General features: G+C 51.7%; 11 protein-coding genes across 11 annotated transcripts; 4 read left to right on the forward strand and 7 right to left on the reverse strand.

The window, feature by feature from the left end:
* Positions 1-904: 904 nt before the first annotated feature.
* Positions 905-1,510, reverse strand: BDW70DRAFT_159336 (uncharacterized protein; the record flags this gene model as incomplete). Its single annotated transcript, XM_073740673.1, has 3 exons — positions 905-1,034; positions 1,099-1,221; positions 1,290-1,510. The coding sequence occupies 3 exons, from the start codon at positions 1,508-1,510 to the stop codon at positions 905-907; spliced, it is 474 nt and encodes a 157-aa protein (XP_073596508.1).
* Positions 1,511-2,958: 1,448 nt separating this feature from the next.
* Positions 2,959-4,375, forward strand: BDW70DRAFT_159337 (uncharacterized protein; the record flags this gene model as incomplete). Its single annotated transcript, XM_073740674.1, has 4 exons — positions 2,959-3,505; positions 3,783-4,102; positions 4,190-4,237; positions 4,337-4,375. The coding sequence occupies 4 exons, from the start codon at positions 2,959-2,961 to the stop codon at positions 4,373-4,375; spliced, it is 954 nt and encodes a 317-aa protein (XP_073596509.1).
* Positions 4,376-4,889: 514 nt separating this feature from the next.
* On the forward strand, positions 4,890-6,148 carry BDW70DRAFT_159338 (glycoside hydrolase family 27 protein; the record flags this gene model as incomplete). The annotated part of the gene is made up of 2 exons (XM_073740675.1): positions 4,890-5,463; positions 5,523-6,148. The coding sequence occupies 2 exons, from the start codon at positions 4,890-4,892 to the stop codon at positions 6,146-6,148; spliced, it is 1,200 nt and encodes a 399-aa protein (XP_073596510.1).
* A 512-nt stretch (positions 6,149-6,660) lies between these two features.
* BDW70DRAFT_159339 (uncharacterized protein) lies at positions 6,661-7,404 on the reverse strand (the record flags this gene model as incomplete). The annotated part of the gene is made up of 3 exons (XM_073740676.1): positions 6,661-6,885; positions 6,947-7,046; positions 7,106-7,404. 3 exons carry the CDS (start codon positions 7,402-7,404, stop codon positions 6,661-6,663), a joined length of 624 nt encoding a protein of 207 aa, XP_073596511.1.
* Positions 7,405-8,021: 617 nt separating this feature from the next.
* On the reverse strand, positions 8,022-11,978 carry BDW70DRAFT_159340 (uncharacterized protein; the record flags this gene model as incomplete). The annotated part of the gene is made up of 11 exons (XM_073740677.1): positions 8,022-8,371; positions 8,462-8,786; positions 8,850-9,166; positions 10,605-10,790; positions 10,859-10,986; positions 11,057-11,163; positions 11,217-11,389; positions 11,447-11,604; positions 11,657-11,722; positions 11,788-11,836; positions 11,879-11,978. The coding sequence occupies 11 exons, from the start codon at positions 11,976-11,978 to the stop codon at positions 8,022-8,024; spliced, it is 1,959 nt and encodes a 652-aa protein (XP_073596512.1).
* Positions 11,979-12,269: 291 nt separating this feature from the next.
* Positions 12,270-13,207, forward strand: BDW70DRAFT_149762 (SDR family NAD(P)-dependent oxidoreductase; the record flags this gene model as incomplete). The annotated part of the gene is made up of 2 exons (XM_073739061.1): positions 12,270-12,899; positions 12,968-13,207. 2 exons carry the CDS (start codon positions 12,270-12,272, stop codon positions 13,205-13,207), a joined length of 870 nt encoding a protein of 289 aa, XP_073596513.1.
* A 36-nt stretch (positions 13,208-13,243) lies between these two features.
* On the reverse strand, positions 13,244-14,656 carry BDW70DRAFT_159342 (zinc-binding dehydrogenase; the record flags this gene model as incomplete). The annotated part of the gene is made up of 6 exons (XM_073740678.1): positions 13,244-13,863; positions 13,977-14,151; positions 14,217-14,282; positions 14,336-14,403; positions 14,473-14,542; positions 14,600-14,656. 6 exons carry the CDS (start codon positions 14,654-14,656, stop codon positions 13,244-13,246), a joined length of 1,056 nt encoding a protein of 351 aa, XP_073596514.1.
* A 179-nt stretch (positions 14,657-14,835) lies between these two features.
* Positions 14,836-16,780, reverse strand: BDW70DRAFT_149763 (flavin-containing monooxygenase; the record flags this gene model as incomplete). The annotated part of the gene is made up of 3 exons (XM_073739062.1): positions 14,836-15,666; positions 15,740-16,353; positions 16,414-16,780. 3 exons carry the CDS (start codon positions 16,778-16,780, stop codon positions 14,836-14,838), a joined length of 1,812 nt encoding a protein of 603 aa, XP_073596515.1.
* Positions 16,781-17,290: 510 nt separating this feature from the next.
* BDW70DRAFT_149764 (uncharacterized protein) lies at positions 17,291-19,468 on the forward strand (the record flags this gene model as incomplete). Its single annotated transcript, XM_073739063.1, has 4 exons — positions 17,291-17,381; positions 17,442-17,953; positions 17,987-18,031; positions 18,074-19,468. 4 exons carry the CDS (start codon positions 17,291-17,293, stop codon positions 19,466-19,468), a joined length of 2,043 nt encoding a protein of 680 aa, XP_073596516.1.
* Positions 19,469-19,528: 60 nt separating this feature from the next.
* Positions 19,529-21,227, reverse strand: BDW70DRAFT_149765 (flavin-containing monooxygenase; the record flags this gene model as incomplete). Its single annotated transcript, XM_073739064.1, has 2 exons — positions 19,529-20,969; positions 21,034-21,227. The coding sequence occupies 2 exons, from the start codon at positions 21,225-21,227 to the stop codon at positions 19,529-19,531; spliced, it is 1,635 nt and encodes a 544-aa protein (XP_073596517.1).
* A 392-nt stretch (positions 21,228-21,619) lies between these two features.
* On the reverse strand, positions 21,620-22,842 carry BDW70DRAFT_149766 (MBL fold metallo-hydrolase; the record flags this gene model as incomplete). Its single annotated transcript, XM_073739065.1, has 3 exons — positions 21,620-22,214; positions 22,293-22,433; positions 22,499-22,842. The coding sequence occupies 3 exons, from the start codon at positions 22,840-22,842 to the stop codon at positions 21,620-21,622; spliced, it is 1,080 nt and encodes a 359-aa protein (XP_073596518.1).
* Positions 22,843-23,307: the final 465 nt, after the last annotated feature.

The raw sequence follows: 23,307 nt of genomic DNA on the forward strand, positions 1-23,307 counted from the left end.
GAAGAGAAAAGAGAAAAGAATAGAAAAAGGAAGAGAAAAAAGAAGAGAAAAAAAGAAAAGGAAAAAAGAAAACGACAGATAAAAAAAAGCCCTGACTTAAGTGCGAAAATTAGAAGACATCAGCTGCATTGGTGAATCACCGGCATAGTCACAGCCTTGTGTCTCTACGGGCAGTCTTTTGCGTAGTTTGTTGGATATAGGGAGGAGGGTCTTTTGTTCGTCTTGATTCTTTCGGCCACTGTTCGGCCACTGTGCGCCCTACATTGCTCTGTTCTATGCTCGAGAATGACTTCCCATCAACATCGGTCGCATCAATCGTATGTCCGTCATACTTTGCCTACAGATAGATAAAGCCCCAATTGGCTCTGTGAATGGGCTACGCCCGGGCTAGGGTTACGGTACTGTTTTAGTCTACAAGCGACGCAGATACCATGTCAGATAACCTGGCGCGGCGCTTAAACTTTCGTCCTCTTGAGCTCTATAGTAAGTGTTCCATCATGACTATATTCTTTGATGCTCACTGATCCAACTAATCGGCCCACTGCTCAACAGTTTCAGTATAAATGTTGCGACGCTTGGCCGACCCAATCTTACTACTTGATATATACCTGATAATTTGAATGAACATCAGATATTTACTGGCTACTCCGTCTCAAGACCCTCGCCGCACCATTCAGGCATAATCTGGATGCGCAGTCTGAGGATCCCCCGTCATACGTGGAGTCGCGCCAACCCGTCATGCTGAACATATGTGATTATGCTGATTCCACTCTTTTTGGCATATACTACAAACAGTCTTCAAATTGATACACGGCCAGAATAGGAACCGAGTACCAACAGCTAAGACGAACCAGTCAAACTAACAAGCCCAATGCTGTGACCAACGTCGTCCCGTTGTATCGAACTACCGACAAGTTGGACTCCCTGCTGGCTTCGAGACAGCGTTGGACGGATTACTCTGCGAGCAACCAGACGCAACACCAAGGAGGGTATCGTCCACGGCGGCATTGTAGGCGGCACCACAGTTTGGATCACTGCGAGCGATCAGTAGCTGCCGACGTCCTGTAAAGCACAGGGTTAATCAGAATTGCATCGTACCTCGCGCCTCCACTTGCATTCTCAAAGTAAGAACAGATATCATGCGAGAAACAGTCTTGCGTGTATGCATTGCCCACCGCTGTTCCCGTGCACCCCGCTCCGCAACGGCCGTTGCAGGAGTAGCTATCGAAGCCAAGTATCAGCTGTCCTGCGTGTTGTGGGCGAGCAAAACAGGATGAAAGTTAACGTACTCTCCCTCGCCAGCACTATTTGTGCCGTAGTTGCTACCAACCACCCCAGAGAATGTGCATGTTTGGCCGTTGCTGTTGGTCCAAGTTGCCGTTGCGGTGGAGCCGACCGTCAGGCAAGTAATGGCGCGCTTGTTAAGGATCTGTTCCTGCCCAGGCGCAGAAGGAGCGGCCAAGGCCAGAAGAGGCAGACAGCCGAGCAAGGTTGCATAGAGACAAAGCATTTTGTTGGGTCAATGCTGGTGAAGCTCAGTCTGTGCTAGGCCGGTAATTTCCCAGACTCATCTGCATCTTTATATCTGCATGCCATGCCCTTTTCCATAGGCAAGAATGGCGTTGTTAACCCACTCAGCCTACAAAGCTACAAGCCGGAGATGTTTTCGGAGAAAATTTCGGCAGAGGCTTTACCGTATTGCGGGGTAGACTGTATATAACGGCGTGGATGACAGCCAGTTCGCCATAATGACGACTTCTTAGCTCATGCGGATCTACGCCAGAATTTGCCTGTACGGCCACGGATCGTACCCTATTCAGGTTCGCAGTCCGAAACTAAAGAAATAGGTTAAACTAATGCTAATAAAAGGTTCTGAGTTACTTGTAGCATCCCCTCTTAGAATTCTGCAGAGGACTTGGCCTGCCATGCGTGCCCCAGCAGAAACTATGGCTAGGTTCTATAAGCAATAGATCTTATCGCCGGTATCCGACGAACAAACTCTCAGTGTAGTGGCTTTCGTGCCCCTCACCGTCAGGAAAGAAGGGAGAACTCAGTACTTGATGTCTTCATGCGGTTGGGGGAGTCAATCGTGCCCTGGTAGACGGGGCACTCCCAAGAGGATGCCCTACCTCAATGCCCCGTCCGCGGCAAAGAAGTGCTGAACTTTGAAGATTCTAAAAAGAAAAAAAATTTAATCTTTCAGCAGCCACATCGCTCTCCAGACCACACCTCTTTCAGATAGCGGTAGTCCAGACAGGCTTCTTCCAGTATTATCCACTCAGGCTCCTAGACTCCCCTCCCGCATTGTCCATTGTACCGACAGAAAAATACCTTAAGAGAAACACCGGACGATGTCGCTCTAGGTTTGTTCCTGAGCCTTGAGAAATACTAAAAATAATCAGGCGAAGTAAGAACTACCTCTTGTATGGTCGGCGAGTGAACGTTCCCTGCGTAGGAGATTGCGTTCATAGTGGTCTGGTACATTACGCAGACGGATCCAGCAGTTCGAGATTGGCAATGCATTCAAATAGAACGGTTTTTGTACGATAATAAATTAGAGCTGTTTTCAACTTGGAGACTTGGAGAAAAGGAATGAGGTTGACGCTGACGTTGTCAGGTGTTGGACATTGGGCACAGTCCAGATGTCGGTGCAGTATAGCGTACGTATATTTCGCGTAGCCAATACTCAGCAGCAGTTGAGCCCAAAAACGTCTGAATGGAGATTTCTTTGAGTAATAACTCGAAACATGACACTTAATGGACCTTTGTTATGTTACGAATCCGTCAATAAGTCAATGAATCAATGACTTCTCTCCGAAAACCAAAAATAAAAATCAATAATGAAGAATTCACCAACCACCCAACCTACTGCTATAATTATATGAACGCGCCAAACAGCCCTCTCCTCACAAGCTCACCACTGCAGCGCCCTTCAAGGTTTTTCTGTGTTCACCCAACATGTCTAAGACTCCAGAGCTAGAGCCGTTCCTCCACACACCCAATAGCGTGAGATCCTGGCTGAAACGCCCCGTGTCAACCACCATCTCGCACCTCCTCGTTTTTGCTCTCACTTCCCTTCTGTGGTTTGCTATCCTTCTCTTTGACCGGCTGTCGCCTTCCTACATTAGTCAATTGCCAGTCAGCCAGCGCAGCAATCAAATGGCAAACAATAAGACAGCCTTCGTCCCTCCCATCCCCATCCTCGCCAACTCAATGACCACCCACTGCGGCACCTCGGTCGCCGCCGCAAAAGCCCGCGGATGCAGGTACGATATCCTCAGCAAGGTCTGGACGCCGTCCCGCTGCTTTGACCAGGCGTCAATAGCCGAGTATCAGGCCTGGGACGAGGACGGCCGATCCTGGCTCGCCTATGCCGACGCGGAGCATACGCGGCCACTCGGCATTGACGAGACTGGCTCCATCGCGGGCGGGACCTACTATACAACCGAGCACGATCACATCGTGCACTGTGCAATGCTGTGGAAAAAGCAGTTCCGGGCGCTAAGTGAGGGAAGAAGAGAGCTTGATGCACTGATTGTGGATCCGCATCATACAGATCATTGTGTGAAATATCTGGTCCAGATGACGGAGGCAGTCAATACCAAGGGGATAGATTATCGGAAGATGCCTATTGAGGTTGATGTTGGGTTCTCAGGGTGCTATACTCTACCAGAACCGTGATAGCATGGTGCAGAGTCTATAAAGATGCAGGAAGGCCATGCCTAACTGGTAGCATGGGCATTGAAATAGGGAATAAGACACACCATACTGATAGAAGTTAGATGGTAAACCGTCGCTTAACAAGATATATACCAAGTGGAAAACAAAAGAAGACAACGAAGACGAGAAGCAAAAGCTTACCCTGGACCTCAATCAAATAATCCTCAAGACATCAGGCTGGATGGTCGCTCCTGATCAACGAAATGCTTTTTCCGAGCTGGAGAGTCAGAGCATGGCTAAACTCTTCTTTGAGCGCTTCAATGAAGTCCTTACAAGCAAGCATGCGGATCTTCTCGTCAGAGACTATTCGAGCATGGCCCTAGCTTTTCTGGTTCGCCAAGGCTATGCTGCTCGCTTGGAGCCGTCGTATCTTGGGACCGCCGTACGGCTTTGCCTTGTTCTGCCTTGATTGTATTCCAGAGTCCCCATATCACCAGTCTCACAAAAGGACTGACGGATACTGGGACAGCAGGTTGCCCGTCTGTGGGTTGGCGAAAGCGCTCTACTTGCAGAGGAGGTACGTCGAACACAGGGGCCACTCTGCATGAACATTTAGGCAAAAGACACTCCACTTCATATTCAACTCTTGAACTTTCAGTGTCTCTGAGCCAATCAGCCCCTCGTTCTGCTGCTCTCCGCGCCAGTCGACATGTAAACTAAGTCTCTGTGGTGACTATCCACCCTGCCTGCTTCCTCACCCTGTCAGGAATGCACAAGGCCGCCTCTATTACCCTGGCCCTAAGTCTAATTAAGACTCAGAGAAGCTATTGTTCCTGATTCCGTACTCTAGCAACAGATATAAGTTATAATCCTGTCTAAGATAAGCATCGTTAAATTAGGGATTACCCCTACCAAGTGCTTTACCGTCTAGGGCAAAGGCCTCAAGCCGAGAAACTTTTTACCCCTCAAAAACAAACAATGCTACGCTCAACATGGAATTAGAGCCAAAAAAAAACTTCTGCCCGCATGCCTCCACTTTTTTAAAGCTGCTCCAAATGATTTTCGGGGGTTTCTCGGGCGGCGCGAGGCCGAGCGGAAGATATACCGGAGCCGTGGCCGGGAGCCCAGGGTCCTCCCGTGTCTCCCCAATGTGATGAACGATGACCATTTACTTAAGACCGCGAAAAATTACAGGTACATCGAATCTCAAGTCGCTACCTATTGTCAGAATGAAACTCACTGCGGCGGCCCTAGCCTCAATTACTGGCACCACCGCGGCCACCTCTCTTGCACAAACCCCGCAGATGGGATGGAATTCTTGGAACTCTTTTAAATCAAACATCAATGCCTCAATTATCAGAGAGACTGCAAATTTTCTAGTTTCCCTCGGGCTAAAAGACGCGGGCTACAACTACCTCTTGCTGGACGAAGGGTGGTCTAGCTATGAGCGAACGGCCGATGGCTATCTTCAGGCGAATGCGACCGGGTTCCCCGATGGTATAAGAGCTCTCGCTGATGAGGTGCACGACAAGGGCCTCAAGCTGGGTCTCTATGGTGATAGTGGAATTCTTACCTGTGCCTTTCGCCCAGGGAGCTGGGGCTACGAAGAACGGGATGCGTTGACCATCGCTGGCTGGGGGGTCGACTACATGAAATTTGACAACTGCGGGGGGTTCCAGGCCATGACAAATGCACCTCAAGAGCGGTTCCTGACTATGCAGAACGCGCTTCTGCGGACCGGCCGCGATATATTCTACTCTGTCTGTGAATGGGGATATCAGTTTCCTTGGCACTGGGGTGGTAGTAAGTCTGTCCTTTTTATCAAGCCGGCCTTGTTCGAACTAATCAGAACCTGGTTTTAGACATAGGACATTCCTACCGCATGTCGGGCGATATCACTACTTCATTCATGAATGAGACCGCGTGCCAATGCAAGACTGCATACTGCCTGAACACCGGTTATGCTGGCTGCTCGATTACGACAATTATGCGGAAAATGAGAGAGATCAGCGTCTATCAGTCGCCCGGCCATTGGCTCGACATGGACCTGCTAGAAGTCGGGAATTTCAATATGACAGTGTATATGCAACAGACACACTTTGCTTTCTGGGCTGCGCTGAAGTCACCCTTGATCATCAGTGCCGACCTGCGGAAGATGACCAATGAAAGCCTGGCAGTATTGACCAACAAAGATATCATCGCCTTGAACCAGGACAAACTTGGCCTTCCAGTCAACTATATCGAAGACGCTAGTATTGAGGGATATCTGCAAGTCTGGGCTGGGCAGATAAATGGAGGGTATGCACTTCTGATCTTCAACGAGAAAAACTATAAGCAGACGGTATCTGTTTCTTTTGGCGATTTAGGCCTTGGGCTAAAGCGGGCGATGCAGGCTAAGGAGCTATGGTCTGGAAAGTCCTGGGGTAAGATCTCGGCAGTGAAGACGATCCTCGAACCATATCAGACGTTGGTGTTCAAGCTTTCGTGATGGACAGCGGGTATATAGGTCGAGGCATGTCCTGAGACAATGAATATTGAAGGTTAAATGTTAAGTTTTTTATAGCGCTCTATATCGGTCCTTATTGGCGTAAAGAGGCGAAAGCAGCTAGTCTGGAGATGCTTTGAAATGCAGTTTCACCGAATCTTCCTCCTCTTGAACGGTCTCTATATGGCTTTGGTATGAGTGATGACGGTAAGCACCATTTAGTTCTCACACCCACCAATAGTTATTCAATAACTATGGGCACCGTTCAATCTGCCAGACAATAGATGTTCGTCAAATAGACATTGGGATCACCGCTCGTGCTGTTTCTTACTCCGTTTGAGTTCATGTTCGTCAAAGTAGATTTATGCTTTTCCAAGAGGTTGAGAATGTGCAGTATAAAGTATGTGCTGCTTCATTACTGGGATCTAGCCCTTGGCACTCAGTTATTTCTGTACACTGGTTCGAGACGGTCATCTGAAGCCATCACCGCTAGGTAGAATATGCGCCAGCCCGGCTCAACAATATGGCAGTGCAGGATTGGAGCAGCTTCCAGCAATGAAAGTTTGCTTCAACCATGGCAGATCGGCCTCAAAAATCTGAGCAGCAGGGTCTAGGATATGATCGATAATATGGACAACACCTCCTGATACAGAAATGTCGCTCTCAACCACTTTCGCAACCTGGTTCAGCACCAGTTCTTCATTCTCCAGCTGAGCCCCTACGAATAAGTATGTACCTGTCTGTAGTTTTTTATAATTCTATTAGAGCCTCTTTTTTGACTTCTTTGAAGCGCCTCCTTACCTGGACCCGTTGGTAGGTTTCATTGAAATTTTCCTTCAAGAAGATCGTGTTTGGAACATAGTGGTGTATGACCGTGTTTCCAGTCCACCATTTGCCCTTCCTGTTGTTATTAGCACCATAGCACCATGAAATCACAGTCAGAATGGGCTCTCCACGCACGGGGTCTCGTCAAATGTCAAGAAATAACGGCCGGTATTCTCAAAGGCATCATTGTTCGGAGCAAAGAACGTGAACGACCATGTTGGCTCGGTGTCGAACGCCTCCTTGAAGCCGCCGGTTCGCTCGATTACTGCTGTCAAATTGCTGAGATCCGGACGTGAGCTGACGAAGTCGAAAAGGGTCGTGGTGTTTGCGCTCTTGGACGGCGTGTAGACTGCGTCGACAGATCTATAACTCAGAGGGTCCTGGGAGGCTATAGCGAGAGCTGTAGACGAGAGAACAAGCGCTGGGTATCGCATCGTGCTGAAACTCTTCCTTTTTTCAAATGGCGATTAAACTTGAATTCCTTGAGAGTTTTCGTAACTATATTACAGCGCGATTGATCAACTCCCGGGGAAACGCCGGTCCTTCCCCCGTGCCATGTCTTTCCCCTTTTTACCCCGCGAATTTTAGAGGATCGCCCGCGTCCGATATAAGTTCCGGAGTCATGTGGAGAGTAACCATCTTATACTTACCGTGACAATTTCCTTGGTGGGGTAAACTTTGTGGAGATTTATCAGGGGGAGGCCCTGGCAAGGCAGGAATCCAGCCTGCCCTGTCAGCCACATCTATTTCTGTATAATGTTATGTAAATGACTTGAAGGTATCCCATAACGGAGTATGGCACTATTCCAAAAGGCCAGTCCTCCAACATGAGCGTGGTGCATTCCTATGATTTGTGTGAAAAGTACAAGAACTCCTTCAAATGCGGGGACACACCAGAACAGTATACGGCTCTCTCACATTTTACAGTGTTGACGATAAGTACTCGGATATTCTTTCTGAAGAATAGAAATGATATATTAAAAATGAAAAGCAAAAGAGGTGAACTTCTGCTTTCCGGGCATCCTTGGGGGCCAAGTGACAGTTCAACAGCCTAAAAGCTAGAAGCAGCCCAAGCGAGAGTTGGGAAGACAAGGAAATCTCCCATATTCGAGGATGTCTGTAGGGGACGCTTGGTCTCCAACCATAGTTCTGTGTAGGGCATCGAGAGGCCTTTTTGGGTGTGGTAGTAGTTATAGGCTATCTCGCCAACTGGATAGGCCGTACCCCGGGATGCCGCGGAGATCTTGCTATACAGAACTGTTCCACAGCAGCAGGGGCCCCAGGTGATGTCAAAAGGGACATCTAAGCCGGTGTTGTACTTGAAATAATACTCCAGTCCGAGCATGAGCAGAGGTGTGCTGGAGCCATCTTGACTTTTGAGATCAAAGAGGCCTGTATTACCTGCAGTGCGCGTCAGAGAATCTTTAACAGGTAGCATAATGAGGCATTGCAATATAACAAGAATGAATTAAAATTAAAAAGAAAAGATACCTTGATTTGCTGCGACGCGAGCGCCCTCTTCCAACCATCCAACCTCATCGGCCGAGTGCCCCTGGTCTTGGCCTGCCTCTGCGCACTGGCCGGTCTTGTTCTGAATCAAGGCCTGCATACCTGAGCCCTCATATCCGACACATGCCGTCTTGGGCAGAAGGAGAATATCCAGCTCTACCTGAAAGCTAGTGGCATTGTTCGTAAAGATTGCAAACTCCATGCCCGCAACATGGCTTATGGCTGCTTGGTTCCCGCCTACGACCGGCTGGGTAGGAGGGTTTGCTACTGGATCCTTGTTGGGCACCAGCACTTTACTAACCATAGTCTACGCTTTCGTGTAATTTGACGAACCTGGTGGCCAGGAGCCTCGTGTATAATAGACCAATACGGCTGCATTGACAAGCTGTCGGCCATTGACGGCAGTAGGCAGATTATCGTTCTCCACCACTCCAGTTAGTATACCAGACCAAACGTCGACAATGTTGGCTACAGTGGTAGCATGACTGTCGTCCAGAGTAATGGCATATGTCAGGCTATTCAGCCAGGCAGCATAGCAGTCATTCTGCCAAGCAGTGGTCCAGGCCGTGATGGTGTCGTTGCCCGAGTTTCGACCGATCAGTGCGCCGCCCCCCTCGATCTTATACGCGGCAGAGGCGCGCGCATTGGATCTGAGATCGCTATAAGAAGATGCCCATGGCTCATTACCTATGCTCAAAGTTTTAGTTTCCCTTCGACTTGATCCTAGGATGAGATACAGGGCGAGCGCTAACCTGACAAGGCGTTGGTCCTGAGCGTCTCAATCAATCTGATCCGCAGTGAAAATGATGCCTGGATAAACGAAATCTGCCTGGACGCAATGCACGGCACCAAACATAATCGTGTGAAGAACTTGCTTTGCTGCAACCATTGTGAAATGTTGACAAGGAATATGATAGTTCAAGCGCAAAGTCGCTCCCTAACACTTCAATAGAGGGATGGATATCTTAATAACCAAGCACAAGAAAAAGAGGAATATCTATAGTAGGCGAAGGCTGTCTTCATATTTTTACCTGGTTATGGAGTGCCATCCTTGGTTAAATGATCCTTCGCAAATTGCCGATGATGTCCTACTCTGACTTGGTTAGGCCTTGCCCCAGAGACTTCCCCGGAAAACACGTTTTCAGGCCTCGCTGCCGTCGCCTGTGTAGGCCAATGACTATGTGGGCGGGGTACGAGCATAGCTAGAAGCAATATAGCAATAAAGTAGAATAGTGGAGGGTCCGCTGCCGGGGGGGACTGAGAAAATTTCGATCCCCCACAACGGACTAAACGTGCATATTGCTCAGTGACGCCAATCCGTACATTACCCCGGATCCTGTGCATTGATCACAGCTACAGAGCATGTTTGAGTGGTGGTCGAATGCAGATGTCTTCTTTCATGATGAACTTGCATATATCTAGGTGATTCTGAGGCAGGATCTGGTGATTCTTTGCTTTCCCGGCTCATCCGCGAGGAACTAATAGGCTAAACTGAAGAATAGACCTGGTTAGCCATCGAAAGTTGACTTGGGCAAGGTACAAAGGGCCTTCTGAGAAAAAACATGACGTCGCAAGTGCATTTCCCTGTAGTTTTGAAGTAAGTAATCCTCCACCAACACCATACATCTTCACCTTACTATAACTACAACTGGTCTTCCGAGAGCTCCATCAGTGCGAGACTCGATCAAGTACTGCCTGAGAGTTGTTTCTTCTTCTTCTTCATCTACAGGACGTATGTAGAAGGTTGTCAAGTCGTCTCTGAACGTTCCAGCTCGACAAACTGCCACTCAATCGGCGGCGCGATAGACATATATTGGATCAATCGCTCATTGCATGTTTGCTCAACTCTTCAAACAGAAGACCAGTTAATGTCGACTATCGCTGGACACAAACGTGAGTTACGATAAAATTATCCCAAGCTAGTTTTCGATTCGGCAAAGCCCCTTGGTTAGAGTCACATATGATATCTAGGATGCCTCTGGATCTATGTCCTGAAGTCTAGGGCCTGTCAAGCAAGACCGTCCAGCAGCATGTCACCATACCTCAGAGTGTCCATACCAGACATGCTGGGTTCCGGTCTATTCGACAACCTGCTCTACTGCCCTAAGTCCGATCTACCTCAAACCCCCCTCGGCCGTCCGCGCTTTACTCCACCCCTCATCCCACCGATCCTTAATGATCCTCAACTGCATCTCCTGTGTACGCTTGAAGTACTCATAGTCATCAGCTTCTTTATTGTCATAGTCATCCATATCCACGTCCTTGAAGCCCTCTTTGGCTACCGAGGGAGGAGTGATCATTAACGAGTGTCCTGGATATCCCAATCATTATCAGTATTGAACTGGATGGTACCTATGATAATCCGTCTCGAAGTCATACCGTTGATAGTCCTCTCTGTTGCAATCCTCATGAAACAACGTGCGACCGCCTCTTGTGGCGCGAATTCAACGCCCTTTGCTACGAGCTCAGCCTCGTATGTTGGGGAGCGAATGGCGGATTTAATGTAGCTGGCCCCATGCATTACCCGGTCAGCATCCCCGAACGAATGGGCCCGCCGATAGGAAGGGGAGGAGGTACCAAGGCGCTACATAGTTAATCCTGATCCCCTGCTCCCACGAACTCCGTCTCGCAACCCTCATAAGTCCCCGCAGGGCGTATTTCGTGCAGGTGTACTGCCAGTTGGCCTACCGGCAGCATCGTTAGTCCTGCGGCTAGCGTGAATATGAGCAGGACGTACCGGCGAGTCGATCCAGGCCACCATACTCCCGGTGATGATAAAGCACCTATCCCGGTCCTCGGTATCGGGCTGTCTGCGGAAGTAGTGGATGGCCAGCTTCCATGTGTAGAGCGTTCCGGTGAGGTTGACGTCGACGATACTCAGCTTTGGTTTTACAGGTGCAGCATTGATATCTGTTTATCATTAGCGAATCTCAATACCATCTGAGCTGGAATGGCAGGGAAAGGCACCGTCCAACGGCCACAGGTCGTCACCACTCGCCCGACTGATCCCCGCATTGGCAATGACAATATCGCAGCTCCTGCTTGGTGAATTTGCGACTGCAGCTTCAAAGACACGCACTTGGTCGTCCCAGTTGGCGATATTACATTGCATAAACTGGGCATTCCTGGCGGCCAGGTCAGGATAGAGTAATCATACTAGGAAAATTGTTGGCATACGGCCCAAGTTCTCTGGCAACTTGCTCGCCACGCTCAACGTTCAAATCTGCAATTGTCACAAAGGCCCTTTTGAACGCCCTTGTAAGCGGAATTCTCAAGGGATCAATATATCACTTCGGTGAGAGACATACCCAGCCTCCGCGAACTTGCGGACGGTCGTTTCGCCCATGCCATTGGCGCCTGTCCGTCAGGTGAGGCCAGTACATAGTATGGCGCACATACCTCCAGTCACAATAACGCTTTTACCCTTGAGCTTGCTGGGGTCCGGCGTGATAGTGCAGTCGACGGGGCCGGTGTAGGCGTAAGGGGGGAGGGAAGGCATAATGACGGTTTAGCACAGCAAAACAGTAAAACAGTAATATAGACTCGAGGATTTCACTACAAGTATGCAATCTTTGTTTACTCTACAGGTATATTAAGTATCCTAATGAAATCAGCGCCTCCCAAACCGGCTGAACTGCGGGGAAGTCCCCTACCCCTCCCCGGCTAACCGCCGGGTATCCCAACGAGGATAACCGTCCGCTCTGAGCGATGAGGGACAGGTTCCTTTTTTCATATCCAGCAGATCCCATTGCCGGTCAGGCAGAGTGACGACCGTGCGAATGTCAACAGAATGAGCGCCATTCCGACAACACCCCCCTCCCGCTCCCTCGCCGGAAAATGTGCCATCGTCACCGGCGCCGGCTGTGCTGGTGATGGAATAGGAAACGGGCGCGCAATCGCCATTCTTCTTGCCAGTGACGGATGCAATGTTCTCTGCGCCGATAAGAATCTAGAATGGGCTGAGAAGACAGTGTCGATGATCCAAGAGCAGTCTCGATCGTCGTCGCAATATGGCCAAGCAGTATCAATCCAAGCAGACGTCACCCGCGAAACCGATTGCTCCTCCATCGTCGCCCAAGCACTATCGACGTTTAAACGGGTCGATATATTGATCAACAACGTCGGTATCGCCGGGGCACCGGGAACAGCAGTAACTGTTGACATGGAATCATGGAGCAAAAGCCTCGAGGTCAATGTCAACTCGATGGTGTTGACGGCGAAACACGCCATCCCAGCCATGCAGAAGAACAGCGGCGAAATAAAAGGGAGTATTGTGAACATGGGGTCCGTCGCCGGACTAAAGGGAGGGACACCCCATCTCCTGTATCCGACGAGTAAGGGCGCCGTTGTGAATATGACTCGTGCCATGGCGGCGCATCATGCAGAAGATGGAATACGTGTTAATTGTGTTTGCCCAGGGGTATGGTCCCTCTCCCTGTCATCATCTTGTGCTTTACATAGAGTTAGGGCTGATTTACCCGCGTATAGATGCTTTACACGCCCATGATGTACGCGTCCGATAACGGGATGAGCGAAGAAGCACGCGAAGCCCGTCGGAGACGCAGTCTGCTAGGAACAGAGGGAAATGGATGGGATTGCGCAACAGCGGTGGTCTTCCTGGCTGGACCCCATGCGCGGTGGATCACCGGTGCGATTCTCCCTGTGGACGCAGGGACGACGGCGGCCGTTGGGATTGGGATGCCGAAGGGGGCAAGTGTAAATGGATAATAGTCACTAATCTTCGAATATACTAGTCCATATACATTACTCAGGCACAAGGGCAACTCGGTCCTCAATCTCCCCTGCACACAATCTCCTCAAATAGGTAGGATAGTCTTTCAGCGACCCCGTCTGCACCCTGGGTCTTAACACTCTCTTCTTGATCAACGTCAGAATCTCCTCCAGATCTGGCTTCTGTCCGCCATAGTTGAACAAAAAACTCAATCGCTTCCGAATACCGTTCTTCATGTCGAGATCATTCACCCGGTCACCTGTGCCAATACACAATATCTTCCCACCGGGCCGGACGATCTTCTGCGCATCGGAGAAGGTCTGGCGTTTCCCAACGAACTCAAGGACTGTATCGATTGTTATGCCCCGCCAAGCTATGAACTCGGGAATAGAGACCGGAGTGTCGACGGGGACGATGTCAGATTCTGGGACGCCGAGTTCTCTCGCGGCGAGCAGTTTTTCACGGCGCATGTCCGAGACGATCACCCTAGCCTTTATATGGTTCAGGACTATCTGGAGCGCGTTGAACCCGAGTCCACCTAGACCGAAGAGGAAGACCGTCTCGTTGCTCTGGACTTGTGCGCGGCGCACGATGCCATGGTATGCTGTTAATACAGCGTCGGTTGCGACTGCGCCGATTTCTGGAGGCACGCCTACATCGAGTCAGTATTCCTACCTAGAGGACTCAGGATACCTGCAATAAAGTGCTTTTGACTCGTCGGTTTTTGACTCGTCGATTGAATGCACAACGTGGAGTGGTGCTTACCATCGGGAAGAGGCACGGCTGCCCGCTGATCTACAGCCACAAACTCGGCAAAGAACCCATCTTGCCCGATCCCATGGTGAGCTCCATCAGGACAGAGCTGGGGGAGGTTGCGGGCGCATTCAGAACACGTCGCAAGACCACAGCCTGGAACGGCGAGGAGGGCGACACGGGTACCCTGTCAGGTATAGCTGCATTAGCTACTGACTCCTGCTTTACTGAAGAGACGGCGGGTTCGAGTACAATTGCAAACTGTTGATTGGTAACTTCTGCCCCAATTTCGATTATTTCACCGCATCCTTCATGGCCCTACATTGTACGATGTGAGAGATAGTTTGGAGACGCAGGTGGGCAGGACAAACAAGGGTATAGACGTCATCAAAGTGCGGACGGTCTTCGACATCTATAAGCGCCTGATCACTATGGCAGACTACCGTTCTCTTTTAGCATGCGCCTTGATAACCGAGGTCTGAAAGCGTAGAACTGTGGAGATAATTACCTCCTGAAGCAAGGAGCTTCACCAGCAGTCCAGTTGGAGAAACGGACGGGACGGGGATTTCTTCCCAGAGCTGAACGCAGTCAGCCAACTCAACTTTACCCATTTTTGATCATCTGTAGCGTTGTACCGGGGCAGGATTGCCTTTGTGCTTTCTCCAGGCGCGCATAGTGGATGGGATGGGCATTTTGTAGCTGTAGCAGTAGTGGTAGCAGAGCAATATACTGGCGGATAGACAGAGCACAATGAAACTTGGAGAACCTGGACCACGGGTAGTTGAAATCAAGCTTTTATATATGTACTTTGTGTAGCCGAGCTAAGAAATGGGATAACCGAAAGAGCTTATACTATCTCGTCTATGCAGTCTTACGCCCGTAAGGGCTCCGGCAATTCGACATACCACGCCAGATCGCTCTCCGGGTCAGCCTCATACTCCATGAATCCATTCCCCAAGAACCGAAACCTATTAACACTCCGGTACTCGATCTCAAAGTCCTCCGGGCGTAACTCGCTAATGAGCCGATTGAACAACAGCGCCGAGCCGCCAAAGAGCGCCGTCACCCGGCCGTTCGTCTTGTTGCGCTTATACCAGGACTTACAGCCCCCAGTCCAGACGATCGTCTTGTGCACCTCGTCTCCATACCGCACGAACGCCTCCTCGGCTGATTTCTTGGGGACCACGGATTTGATGTCCTCCGTCGCGATCTTCTTGATCCATTTCACAAAATAATCTCCCGTCCAGTTCAGGGCTTCGACGAGACTCCCGTGCCCACCGAGAGAGTTTGGACCCGTGAAGATGAAGTAGTTGGGAAATCCAGCCGTCGCCACCGATAGATACGACTCTGGTTCATCTGCCCATTTTTCAGCAAGATTTGCCCCGTTCAGACCAATGAGCGGGAACCTGGGGCGGTGCGAGACATCGAATCCCGTTGCGCAAACGACCACGTCGCACTCGAAAACCTTGCCGTCCGCAGTATGCACCGCGTTGGATGTGATCTTGGTGATCGGGCTGTCACTCAGGTTGCAGTTGGGTCTCGAGAACGACTCCAGATATCCTGGACCCGGTGTGACGCGGCGACAACCGACCTCCCATTTGGGGATCAGCTTGCGGCACAACTCGGGGTCGTAGTTGAGCTTCGAAGCCATTTGTTCAGTCCCAAAACGGACTGCTTCTTCATTGTTCTCTCCCTTGAGGAACTGCTTTCTGTCAGCTCTTTCGTCCCGTCTGGTCTCATACTCCCATGAGCTTGGAGGGAGTAGGGAGGCATACCAGCTTAAAGGCCTTGTTCGTCCGATTGATGATCCCCTTCCTGTACTCGCGATGCACATGCGGGTCCTGGAACCTCTTCTTGTCCTCCTCCGCGTAGGCTGGATTGACCTCATCCGTCTCCCTGCCCAGGTGCTTCGACGGAGGGACGCGATAGTAGATCCACGCAGCCGAGCGCATATAGTTGACCACCTCCGTCCCTGGCAACTGGGCCATCCGGGGCGTAATCTGGATCCCACTTGATCCGTTGCCAATGACGGCAATTCTTTTGTGGGAATAGTCAAACTCGTGGTCCCACTCCGCCGAATGCACAATCTTGCCTTTGAAATCATGCAAGCCAGGTATGGACGGCCACGACGGATGGCACAGCACCCCCTGCCCTGAAATGAGGATCTCTGCATACTCGTCGCGAGCGACGCCGTTGTGCTCGACTGTGACTCTCCAGACCCCCTCAGTCTCAATCCATCGTGCGCCAATGACTTTTGTGTTCAGATAAACATCCCGGTCGAGGTGCCATTTCGCGACAGTGTCTTTGAGGTAGCGCTGGATCTCCGGGCCCGAAGAGTAGAACTTGCTCCAGTTGGGGTTCGGGTCAAACGGAAAGGCGTAGATGTGTGCTGTCCATCAGTCGCCGTTAGGGCTAGTCCTCATAGAAGTGCCAGAGATGAGAGACGTACCAGGAACATCACACTGCACTCCCGGGTATGTATTAACAAGCCATGTCCCGCCGACGTCGCTGCGCATCTCAAATATCTTGTGCGTAACAAATTCCTGGAGCTCTGGAAACCTGTGCTGCAGTTTATGGGCCATCAAGAGGCCGGAGAAGCCTGCGCCGATAGTGATGACGCGCAGTTTGCGTGGCGTATACCCATACTGGGGGTTCAAGGGCACGGAACAGGGGTGAGGTGTCGCCGTCGCTTCAGCGGAAAGACCGGATGTACCTCTGGCGTAGTTGGGAGCATCTGCTGCACCGCCGTTCGTGTGTCCATTGCTGATGGACTCTGCGTGGCCGTTGGTCGCTTGTTGCGCTGTAGGGATGGCCATCTTGTACCTTGTTGACGGACTAAGTGAGTTCGTGGAAAAGAGGATAGCTCGCCTGGTCGACTTCTTATAAACTAGACATAATATCATACGAGCCACGTCTGCATGCCCAGATCAAGACGACATTGCTAGCATATCACCCCGCGGCGGGCGAGACGGGTAACTACGGCTTCCAAGTTTCCGCATTGGGATGGCCGAAGGAAGAGGGCCCCGTGGTTGTTGATACCGGCTGTTTGATCGTATCTTTCGGCCATAAATCTTGGCAAGCCTGTTAGATCGGCCTTGCCGGCTTATTGGACTCCAGGTTATGGGTACTGTCCGGTTGTCAGCGCGTTCTCAGTTCCACCTGCCGAGGTCTCTAGCCCTTATTCTCCAATCCCCGTACTCCAACCCCATTCCCCGCACCCCAGATCGGCATACCCCCAGAAATTTGACAGCCGAAGCTCCTCGTGCAGCCGAGAGGGGAATCTTTCTCATCCTGGTCTCCAGCTCTGAGATGCCATGGCCACCAGCATGGTTCTCTCTGCCGGAGCCCCCTGGCTCCAATACACAGGCCATCAGCAGAAGCGCAAGCGGGCCGAGCTGGCCTGCACCATCTGCCACAGTAAGAAGGTACCCACGCCTCGTTTCGTTCTGTACTTCGCCGGAATAGACTGTGGCTAAGCTAGTCGCTCCTCGAGACAGATCCGATGCGATCTCCAGGTCCGCACCAGCCAGGGACTCGCCAACTGCTCCAATTGCGACACCGCCGGCAAAGAATGTCGTATGCGGCCATCGAAGCGTTTCCTGAGGCGGGCAAGGACTCCTTTGACGCCGCCGGATAGTAGTGGCAGTGCGAGGAGATCACAGCGCCTGCAGCGGCCGACCGCGCAAGAGACTGACAGCGAGAATCGTCATGACGGTGCAGAAACGGGGCTCTCGTTGCCGCAGCCAGACTGGCTCTGGGACTTTGATAACCCCCCTCCGCTGCTAGAAGAGACGCCCGCCGCCCAAGCATCCAGTGCGCCGCCTCCGGCTGTCGATCCTACCAATTTCGATCAAGAGAACTGTTCCCCGGTGACATCTCGTACAGAGGATACGGAGACACGCGGTCTGTCGTCGCGGTACTATGAGCTCGAGATCGAGGCCGATGCCCGCAGCCAGGAGCAGCGGCTGCTCGAGGAGAAGCCCCTGGTGGTCCGCCTGCTCCCCAGCGCTGACCTGCAACAGAGCTTTGTCGAGACGTACCTGGAGTACTGTCTTCCTTGGTGCCCGGTGCTGGACCGTGATCAATTGAACATCGACGAACTGTCGCAGTCGCCGCTACTTGTTAACGCCCTGGCCGTGGTGGGCAGCCACCTTCGGCCCCCTGTAATGCCGCACGACGGGCCGGCTGCATATTACGAGCGTGCCCGCCAGCTCTTCTACAACGACGTGGAGCCGGACGTTGTACGCTCTTTACAAGCCGTCTCGCTCTTCTACTGGTGGAGTCCACGGCCACCGACAGTGCTTCACCGTCATTCTTCCTGGTGGTGGACCTCGGTTGTCATAAGGCACTGCCAGCAACTCGGCGTGCATCAGCAGCCCTCATTCGGGCCTGGCCCAGCGGCCTCGCAGCATAACCATCCAACTAGCCGCCGCTCGCACCTCATTCGTCGCCGCATATGGTGGACTGCCTTTGCGCGGGAACGGCTCACGGCAATCTGTCAAAACAAACCGTGCACTATAGACCCCGAGGACTGTGATATAGCTGAGCCCACGCTTGACGATTTTCCCGATGCCATACAGGACCAAACTGTGCGCCTGCAGGCCGAGATCTTCATCTACTGGGTCCGTCTGTGTGGGATCATTGGCCGCATAGCCAAGTACCTCTCTCGACCGCGCGCGAACGGCAGCAATGCCGGCGCATTCCCCACCCACCTCGCAAAGCAGCTCATAGACTGGGTCCATTCCCTCCCACCACATCTAACCCTCCCCATCCATTCCAACCGAACGACATCCTTTAACCGTGAAGTCCACCAGCTGCATTTGCCTTACCTTGCAGTGATAATTCTGCTCCACCTGAAACAACCCCACCATACTCCCCTTGAAGCGTATCAGCCTGCGATTCTCGCGGCCTCTTGCCTGGCGAGAGTCTTGCGGGACATACTTTCCCGGGGCTCTACGCAATGGCTTATGGCAATCACAGGGTGGTACACTAGTTTGGCGTTTATTGCGCTTCTCCAGGCTTGTAGAGTCGACGGACTCGCTGCTGCTGCTAACGAGGACCTCGATATCCTGACGCTAGCAGTCGACCAACTGAGAGTCATGTGGCCGACGGCGAATATCTTCCACCGGGGGTTCCAGCGGTTGAGGTCCGATGCTCGTGGTAGTGGGAGTGGAAGTGCAGCCGGGGCAGAGGCATTGCTGTCTCTGGCGAGTGGCGAGCAGGCGCCTCATCTCGATACTGGCAATGGCACTGCTGCTGCTGCTGTTTCTGCCCGCGGTCTGGGTGGTGGAAACAATGAGACGGCGCATGGGAACCCCATAGATGGGATGGACTGGATTGATTATTTTCCTTTTGCAACTGCGCAGACTAGTGGAATCGCAGAGAGACTGCTCGTTCCCCAGACGGATGAGCTCCAGTTCAGTGATGCCTTCCCAGGCACAATGATGCAGTTTGAGGACCTGTTCGGGAATCACAATTTTTCAGATTTGAATTTGTTCATGTAGCTACAGTCAGCTGGCTATCTAAATTCTCAATCATCCTGGCCCTGGTATGCCCTGGATCGGTTAAGCCAACTTCAAATCTTCATACCCCCGGTGGGCGACATCGTCTGCCCTAGCCCTATACCCTGGCGCAGGTCCATTGTACCTCGCAATGATCCGCCTCTGCTTATGCGCCAGGTTCTTGTTCACTCCGGTCATCCAGCTATCCACATTGTTAGCCAACAGCCCTTCAGCACAAGCATGCACGTGCTCTGTCCATTCTTCAACTTTCTTCTCCGTACACTCGGCATACGATATACCTCGTTCGCATGCATACTTGATGAACCGACTGACCCAGCCCACTGCATACTCGATAGACCGCGGAAAGTTGCCGAACATCTGATGCGGCCCCATCACCATCATCATGTTCGGGAACGATTCGACCCAGAGCCCTAAGAAGGTCCGCGGTCCATCTTTCCATTTGTCCTTGAGTTTCACGCCACCGACACCTTGGAAATCCACGGCCGTAAATGCACCAGTGACCGCGTCAAACCCGGTTGCGTAGATGAGGATGTCCAGGTCGTACTCGCTATCCCGCGTCTTGACCCCCTTTGCAGTAATCCGCTCAATTGGATCGCTCTTCACATCCACAAGTTCAACATTGGACCGATTGAAAGCCTCGAAGTACCCCGACTCCAGCGGTACGCGTTTCGTGCCGAAGCCGTGACACTTGGGAATAAGTTTCTCGGCCGTTACGGGGTCGTGCACACGCTCTCTGATCTTGTTTGCAATGAACTCGGAGTAGAGATCATTCGCCTCCTTATTTGTGAAGATGTCATGGTAGTTCGAAAGCCACTTTTCAAATCCTTTCGTTTTGTAGAGCTCGTTCCAGAACTTCTCCCTCTCTTCTGCAGAGACTGAAAAGACTGAGGTCGGGTTCGATTTATGCAGAAAGCACGAGTACGACTCCCTACATCTCTTGAAGATCTCGGGATACGCTTTGCGGATCTCTTGCATCTCCTCGGGCGAGATCGGGCCGTTGTTCAAGGGCGCACTCCAGTTTGGAGTCCGCTGAAAGACGGTGAGGTGTCCTGCTGTTTTGACAATCTCTTGGATGGCTTGGATTCCTGTTGCGCCAGTACCGATGATACCAACTCTCTTGCCCTCAAACGTCACCGGCTCGTGAGGCCAGCGCGCCGTATGGATTGCTTGACCCTGAAACTCATGCACGCCTGGGATGTTCGGTAGTGTGTATTGATTCAGGATTCCCATGCATGTTACCAGCCACCGGGACGAATATGTATTGCCCTTCTCGTCAGTGAGAAGCCAGCTCCTACTATCCTCCTGATAATGAGCCTGCTTCACCCGCGTGTTGAACTGCATATCCCGTGCCAGATCGAATTTCGAGACAAGGAACTCGCAGTACCGAAGTGTTTCTGCCTGTCCGGCAAAATGCTCCGACCAGGACCATTCATCAAGGACTTCTTGCGACCAGCTAAAGCCGTAGGAGTAGGATTCGGAGTCACTTCACGTAATTCATAGCCAGAGTTAGAGTCTATCTGAGTCCGCTGAACATGGTGGAGACATACAATCTCGCCCCCGGATACCGATTCCAGTACCATGTCCCACCGGGCCCTCCACCGGCCTCTAGGACCTTTACACGGAGACCAAGTGCACGCATCCGGTGGAGGGAGTGTATCCCGCTGAGCCCGGCTCCGATTATGAGGACGTCATAGTTGAGGGAGCTGTTTTGCTCGAGTGGCGGGTGTCCGATGCTGCCCATGATTGGTAGTGTTTGGGGGTGTATTGTGCTTTTGTGCTAATAGAGTATTTCGTGAGAACAGCGCTGTTTTTACTTGTGAGTAATATTAGAATCAAAATGCGTCGAACGGAGAGGGAGAGGATAGATTAGTTGTACCGCAGCCCAGGATGAGCTATTCTATATCCCCAGATCCCCACAGTCGGCAGTCCATTGGACCGCCGCATGAGAACACCTGCACTTCGCCTGCGTGAGCGCCTATTCAGTTAGTGCCGCCGGCTATCCTACAATGGACTGCCGAGACACGGCTCCAGCCTCGGTTGGAGAACGAAGAGAGGATGATTGGTACAGATATTTGCCGGGGTCGACTTGAGCAACGTTCATTTCCTGCGAGTATCGACTACACTTATTTACTTTTACTCTATCAATCCCTTTTGCCTCCAATACCCTTCTAGGTCTTTTAGGAACGCCCATCTAAGATTCCTCGCCCACCCGTTCTCCTTCCACTGGTTCAGAGCCGCCGGGAAATGAGGCACTCCGTCTCTAACAGCACCGTCATGTGCGATGATCACAAACACGTCCTCGTCGCAATCAACTTCTTGTAACTTTCTGATCGTCTCCATCGCCAGCGGGACGTCATACCCAAACGTCGGGTCGAACAGACTGTCCGTCGTCTTTCGGCCTCGGCTGGATTGGAGTGCTTCCCACGCAGTCCCGGGACAGAATCCTGCCTCTACTGTATGCAATGGGTCAAGGTCAAGCGGTATAGTGCTCGGTAGAGGCAGGTGCACGGATGGTCGGAATATCCCTACATAGTGTGCAATATCACCACCGAGAAGAATGAACGTATCCGGGTTCACAGTTGTACGTGCGAGTCCACAGAGATGCCCAATCGCATGACCCGGACTATCGAGAAGGTAGAAGGAGCCGTCGTCGAAGTAGTCTACAGCTCGGAATCGACCGATGCGTAACATCTGCGCGTCGAAGGTGATTTCGCGGAGGGTGCGCCCGCTGCAATATACTTTTGAGTCAGCATTGTCGCGTCCCGTTTAACAGAAAAGGGGAACTGGGAACGCGGGGCGGACGCACGTATAATCGCTCTCAAGGATGGGAGAGTCAGGGTTCGCTGGGTAGCCCGGGAGCATACCGTCCTTGAATCCAGGCCCGACGACCAAGTCAGTACTTGGAGGGAACGTAGATGGGTCCCCTATATGGTCCCAATGCCAGTGACTACCTCAGCGTCTTCAGCTATCTAGTCTCCCGGAAAGCGGCATGACATGGACATCTACACATACCTCCAAATCACCCCCTCAATATCCTCTACAGCCACTCCATGCTCCTTCAGCGTATCCACCACATTCTTCTCCACTTCGATCTTGTACCCCGTCGTCGGAATATACTCCGCGATCTTGGGCGCGTAGTTCTGGTAATCCTTGCGGATGCCCAGGTCGAAAACCAGCTTGCGGCCGGAGCTGTGTTCAAGCAGGAATGAGAGTGCTGGAGTTCGTGCATGGCCCTCGAGCCCCGGGACCTTGGGCGCCATGAACCGCTCTAGCCGGCTAGGACCAAAATTGACGGGGTTGATGAGTCTGACGGTTATGCTGGCCCCTGGGGGTATCTGAACGCGGTTACGAGACATATTGGTACGTAGTCCAGAGAATGATGAGCTGGTGGTCAGCTACCTGGTAAACCGGTCAGTATACCTTAAAAGAGAGACGACAGCTCGGCTATACTCAACACCCCGCCATTCTGAATGTGGAGGAGAAACGTTCAAGCCTGAGAGGGGCAGGCTAGTGCTATACCGGCAGTAAGCATGAATACCGTCAGCGATACAGAAGCCGAAACCCTAAAGAGGTATTGGAATAGTCTCATAATCGCCATTATCGGGTCCCACTTCTTAGCTTTCCCCGAAATTCCTTAGCTTCCCCCTCGGGATTCCTGTGCTTTGTACGTAGGTCTCTCCGTACTCCACTTAATCATTGAGCCAGCGGCCTCCAGCTGTTCCGGCCTTGGCTGTCACGGCTTCACGTCCTTGTATATAAAATAGGTCCCCCATCCCCAGCCCGGCTACTGCCTCCTTAGGACACCAAATACCTCTGCCTAA

Source organism: Aspergillus foveolatus (assembly GCF_047715535.1).
Source record: "Aspergillus foveolatus strain CBS 279.81 unplaced genomic scaffold BDW70scaffold_20, whole genome shotgun sequence".
NCBI lineage: Eukaryota > Fungi > Ascomycota > Eurotiomycetes > Eurotiales > Aspergillaceae > Aspergillus > Aspergillus foveolatus.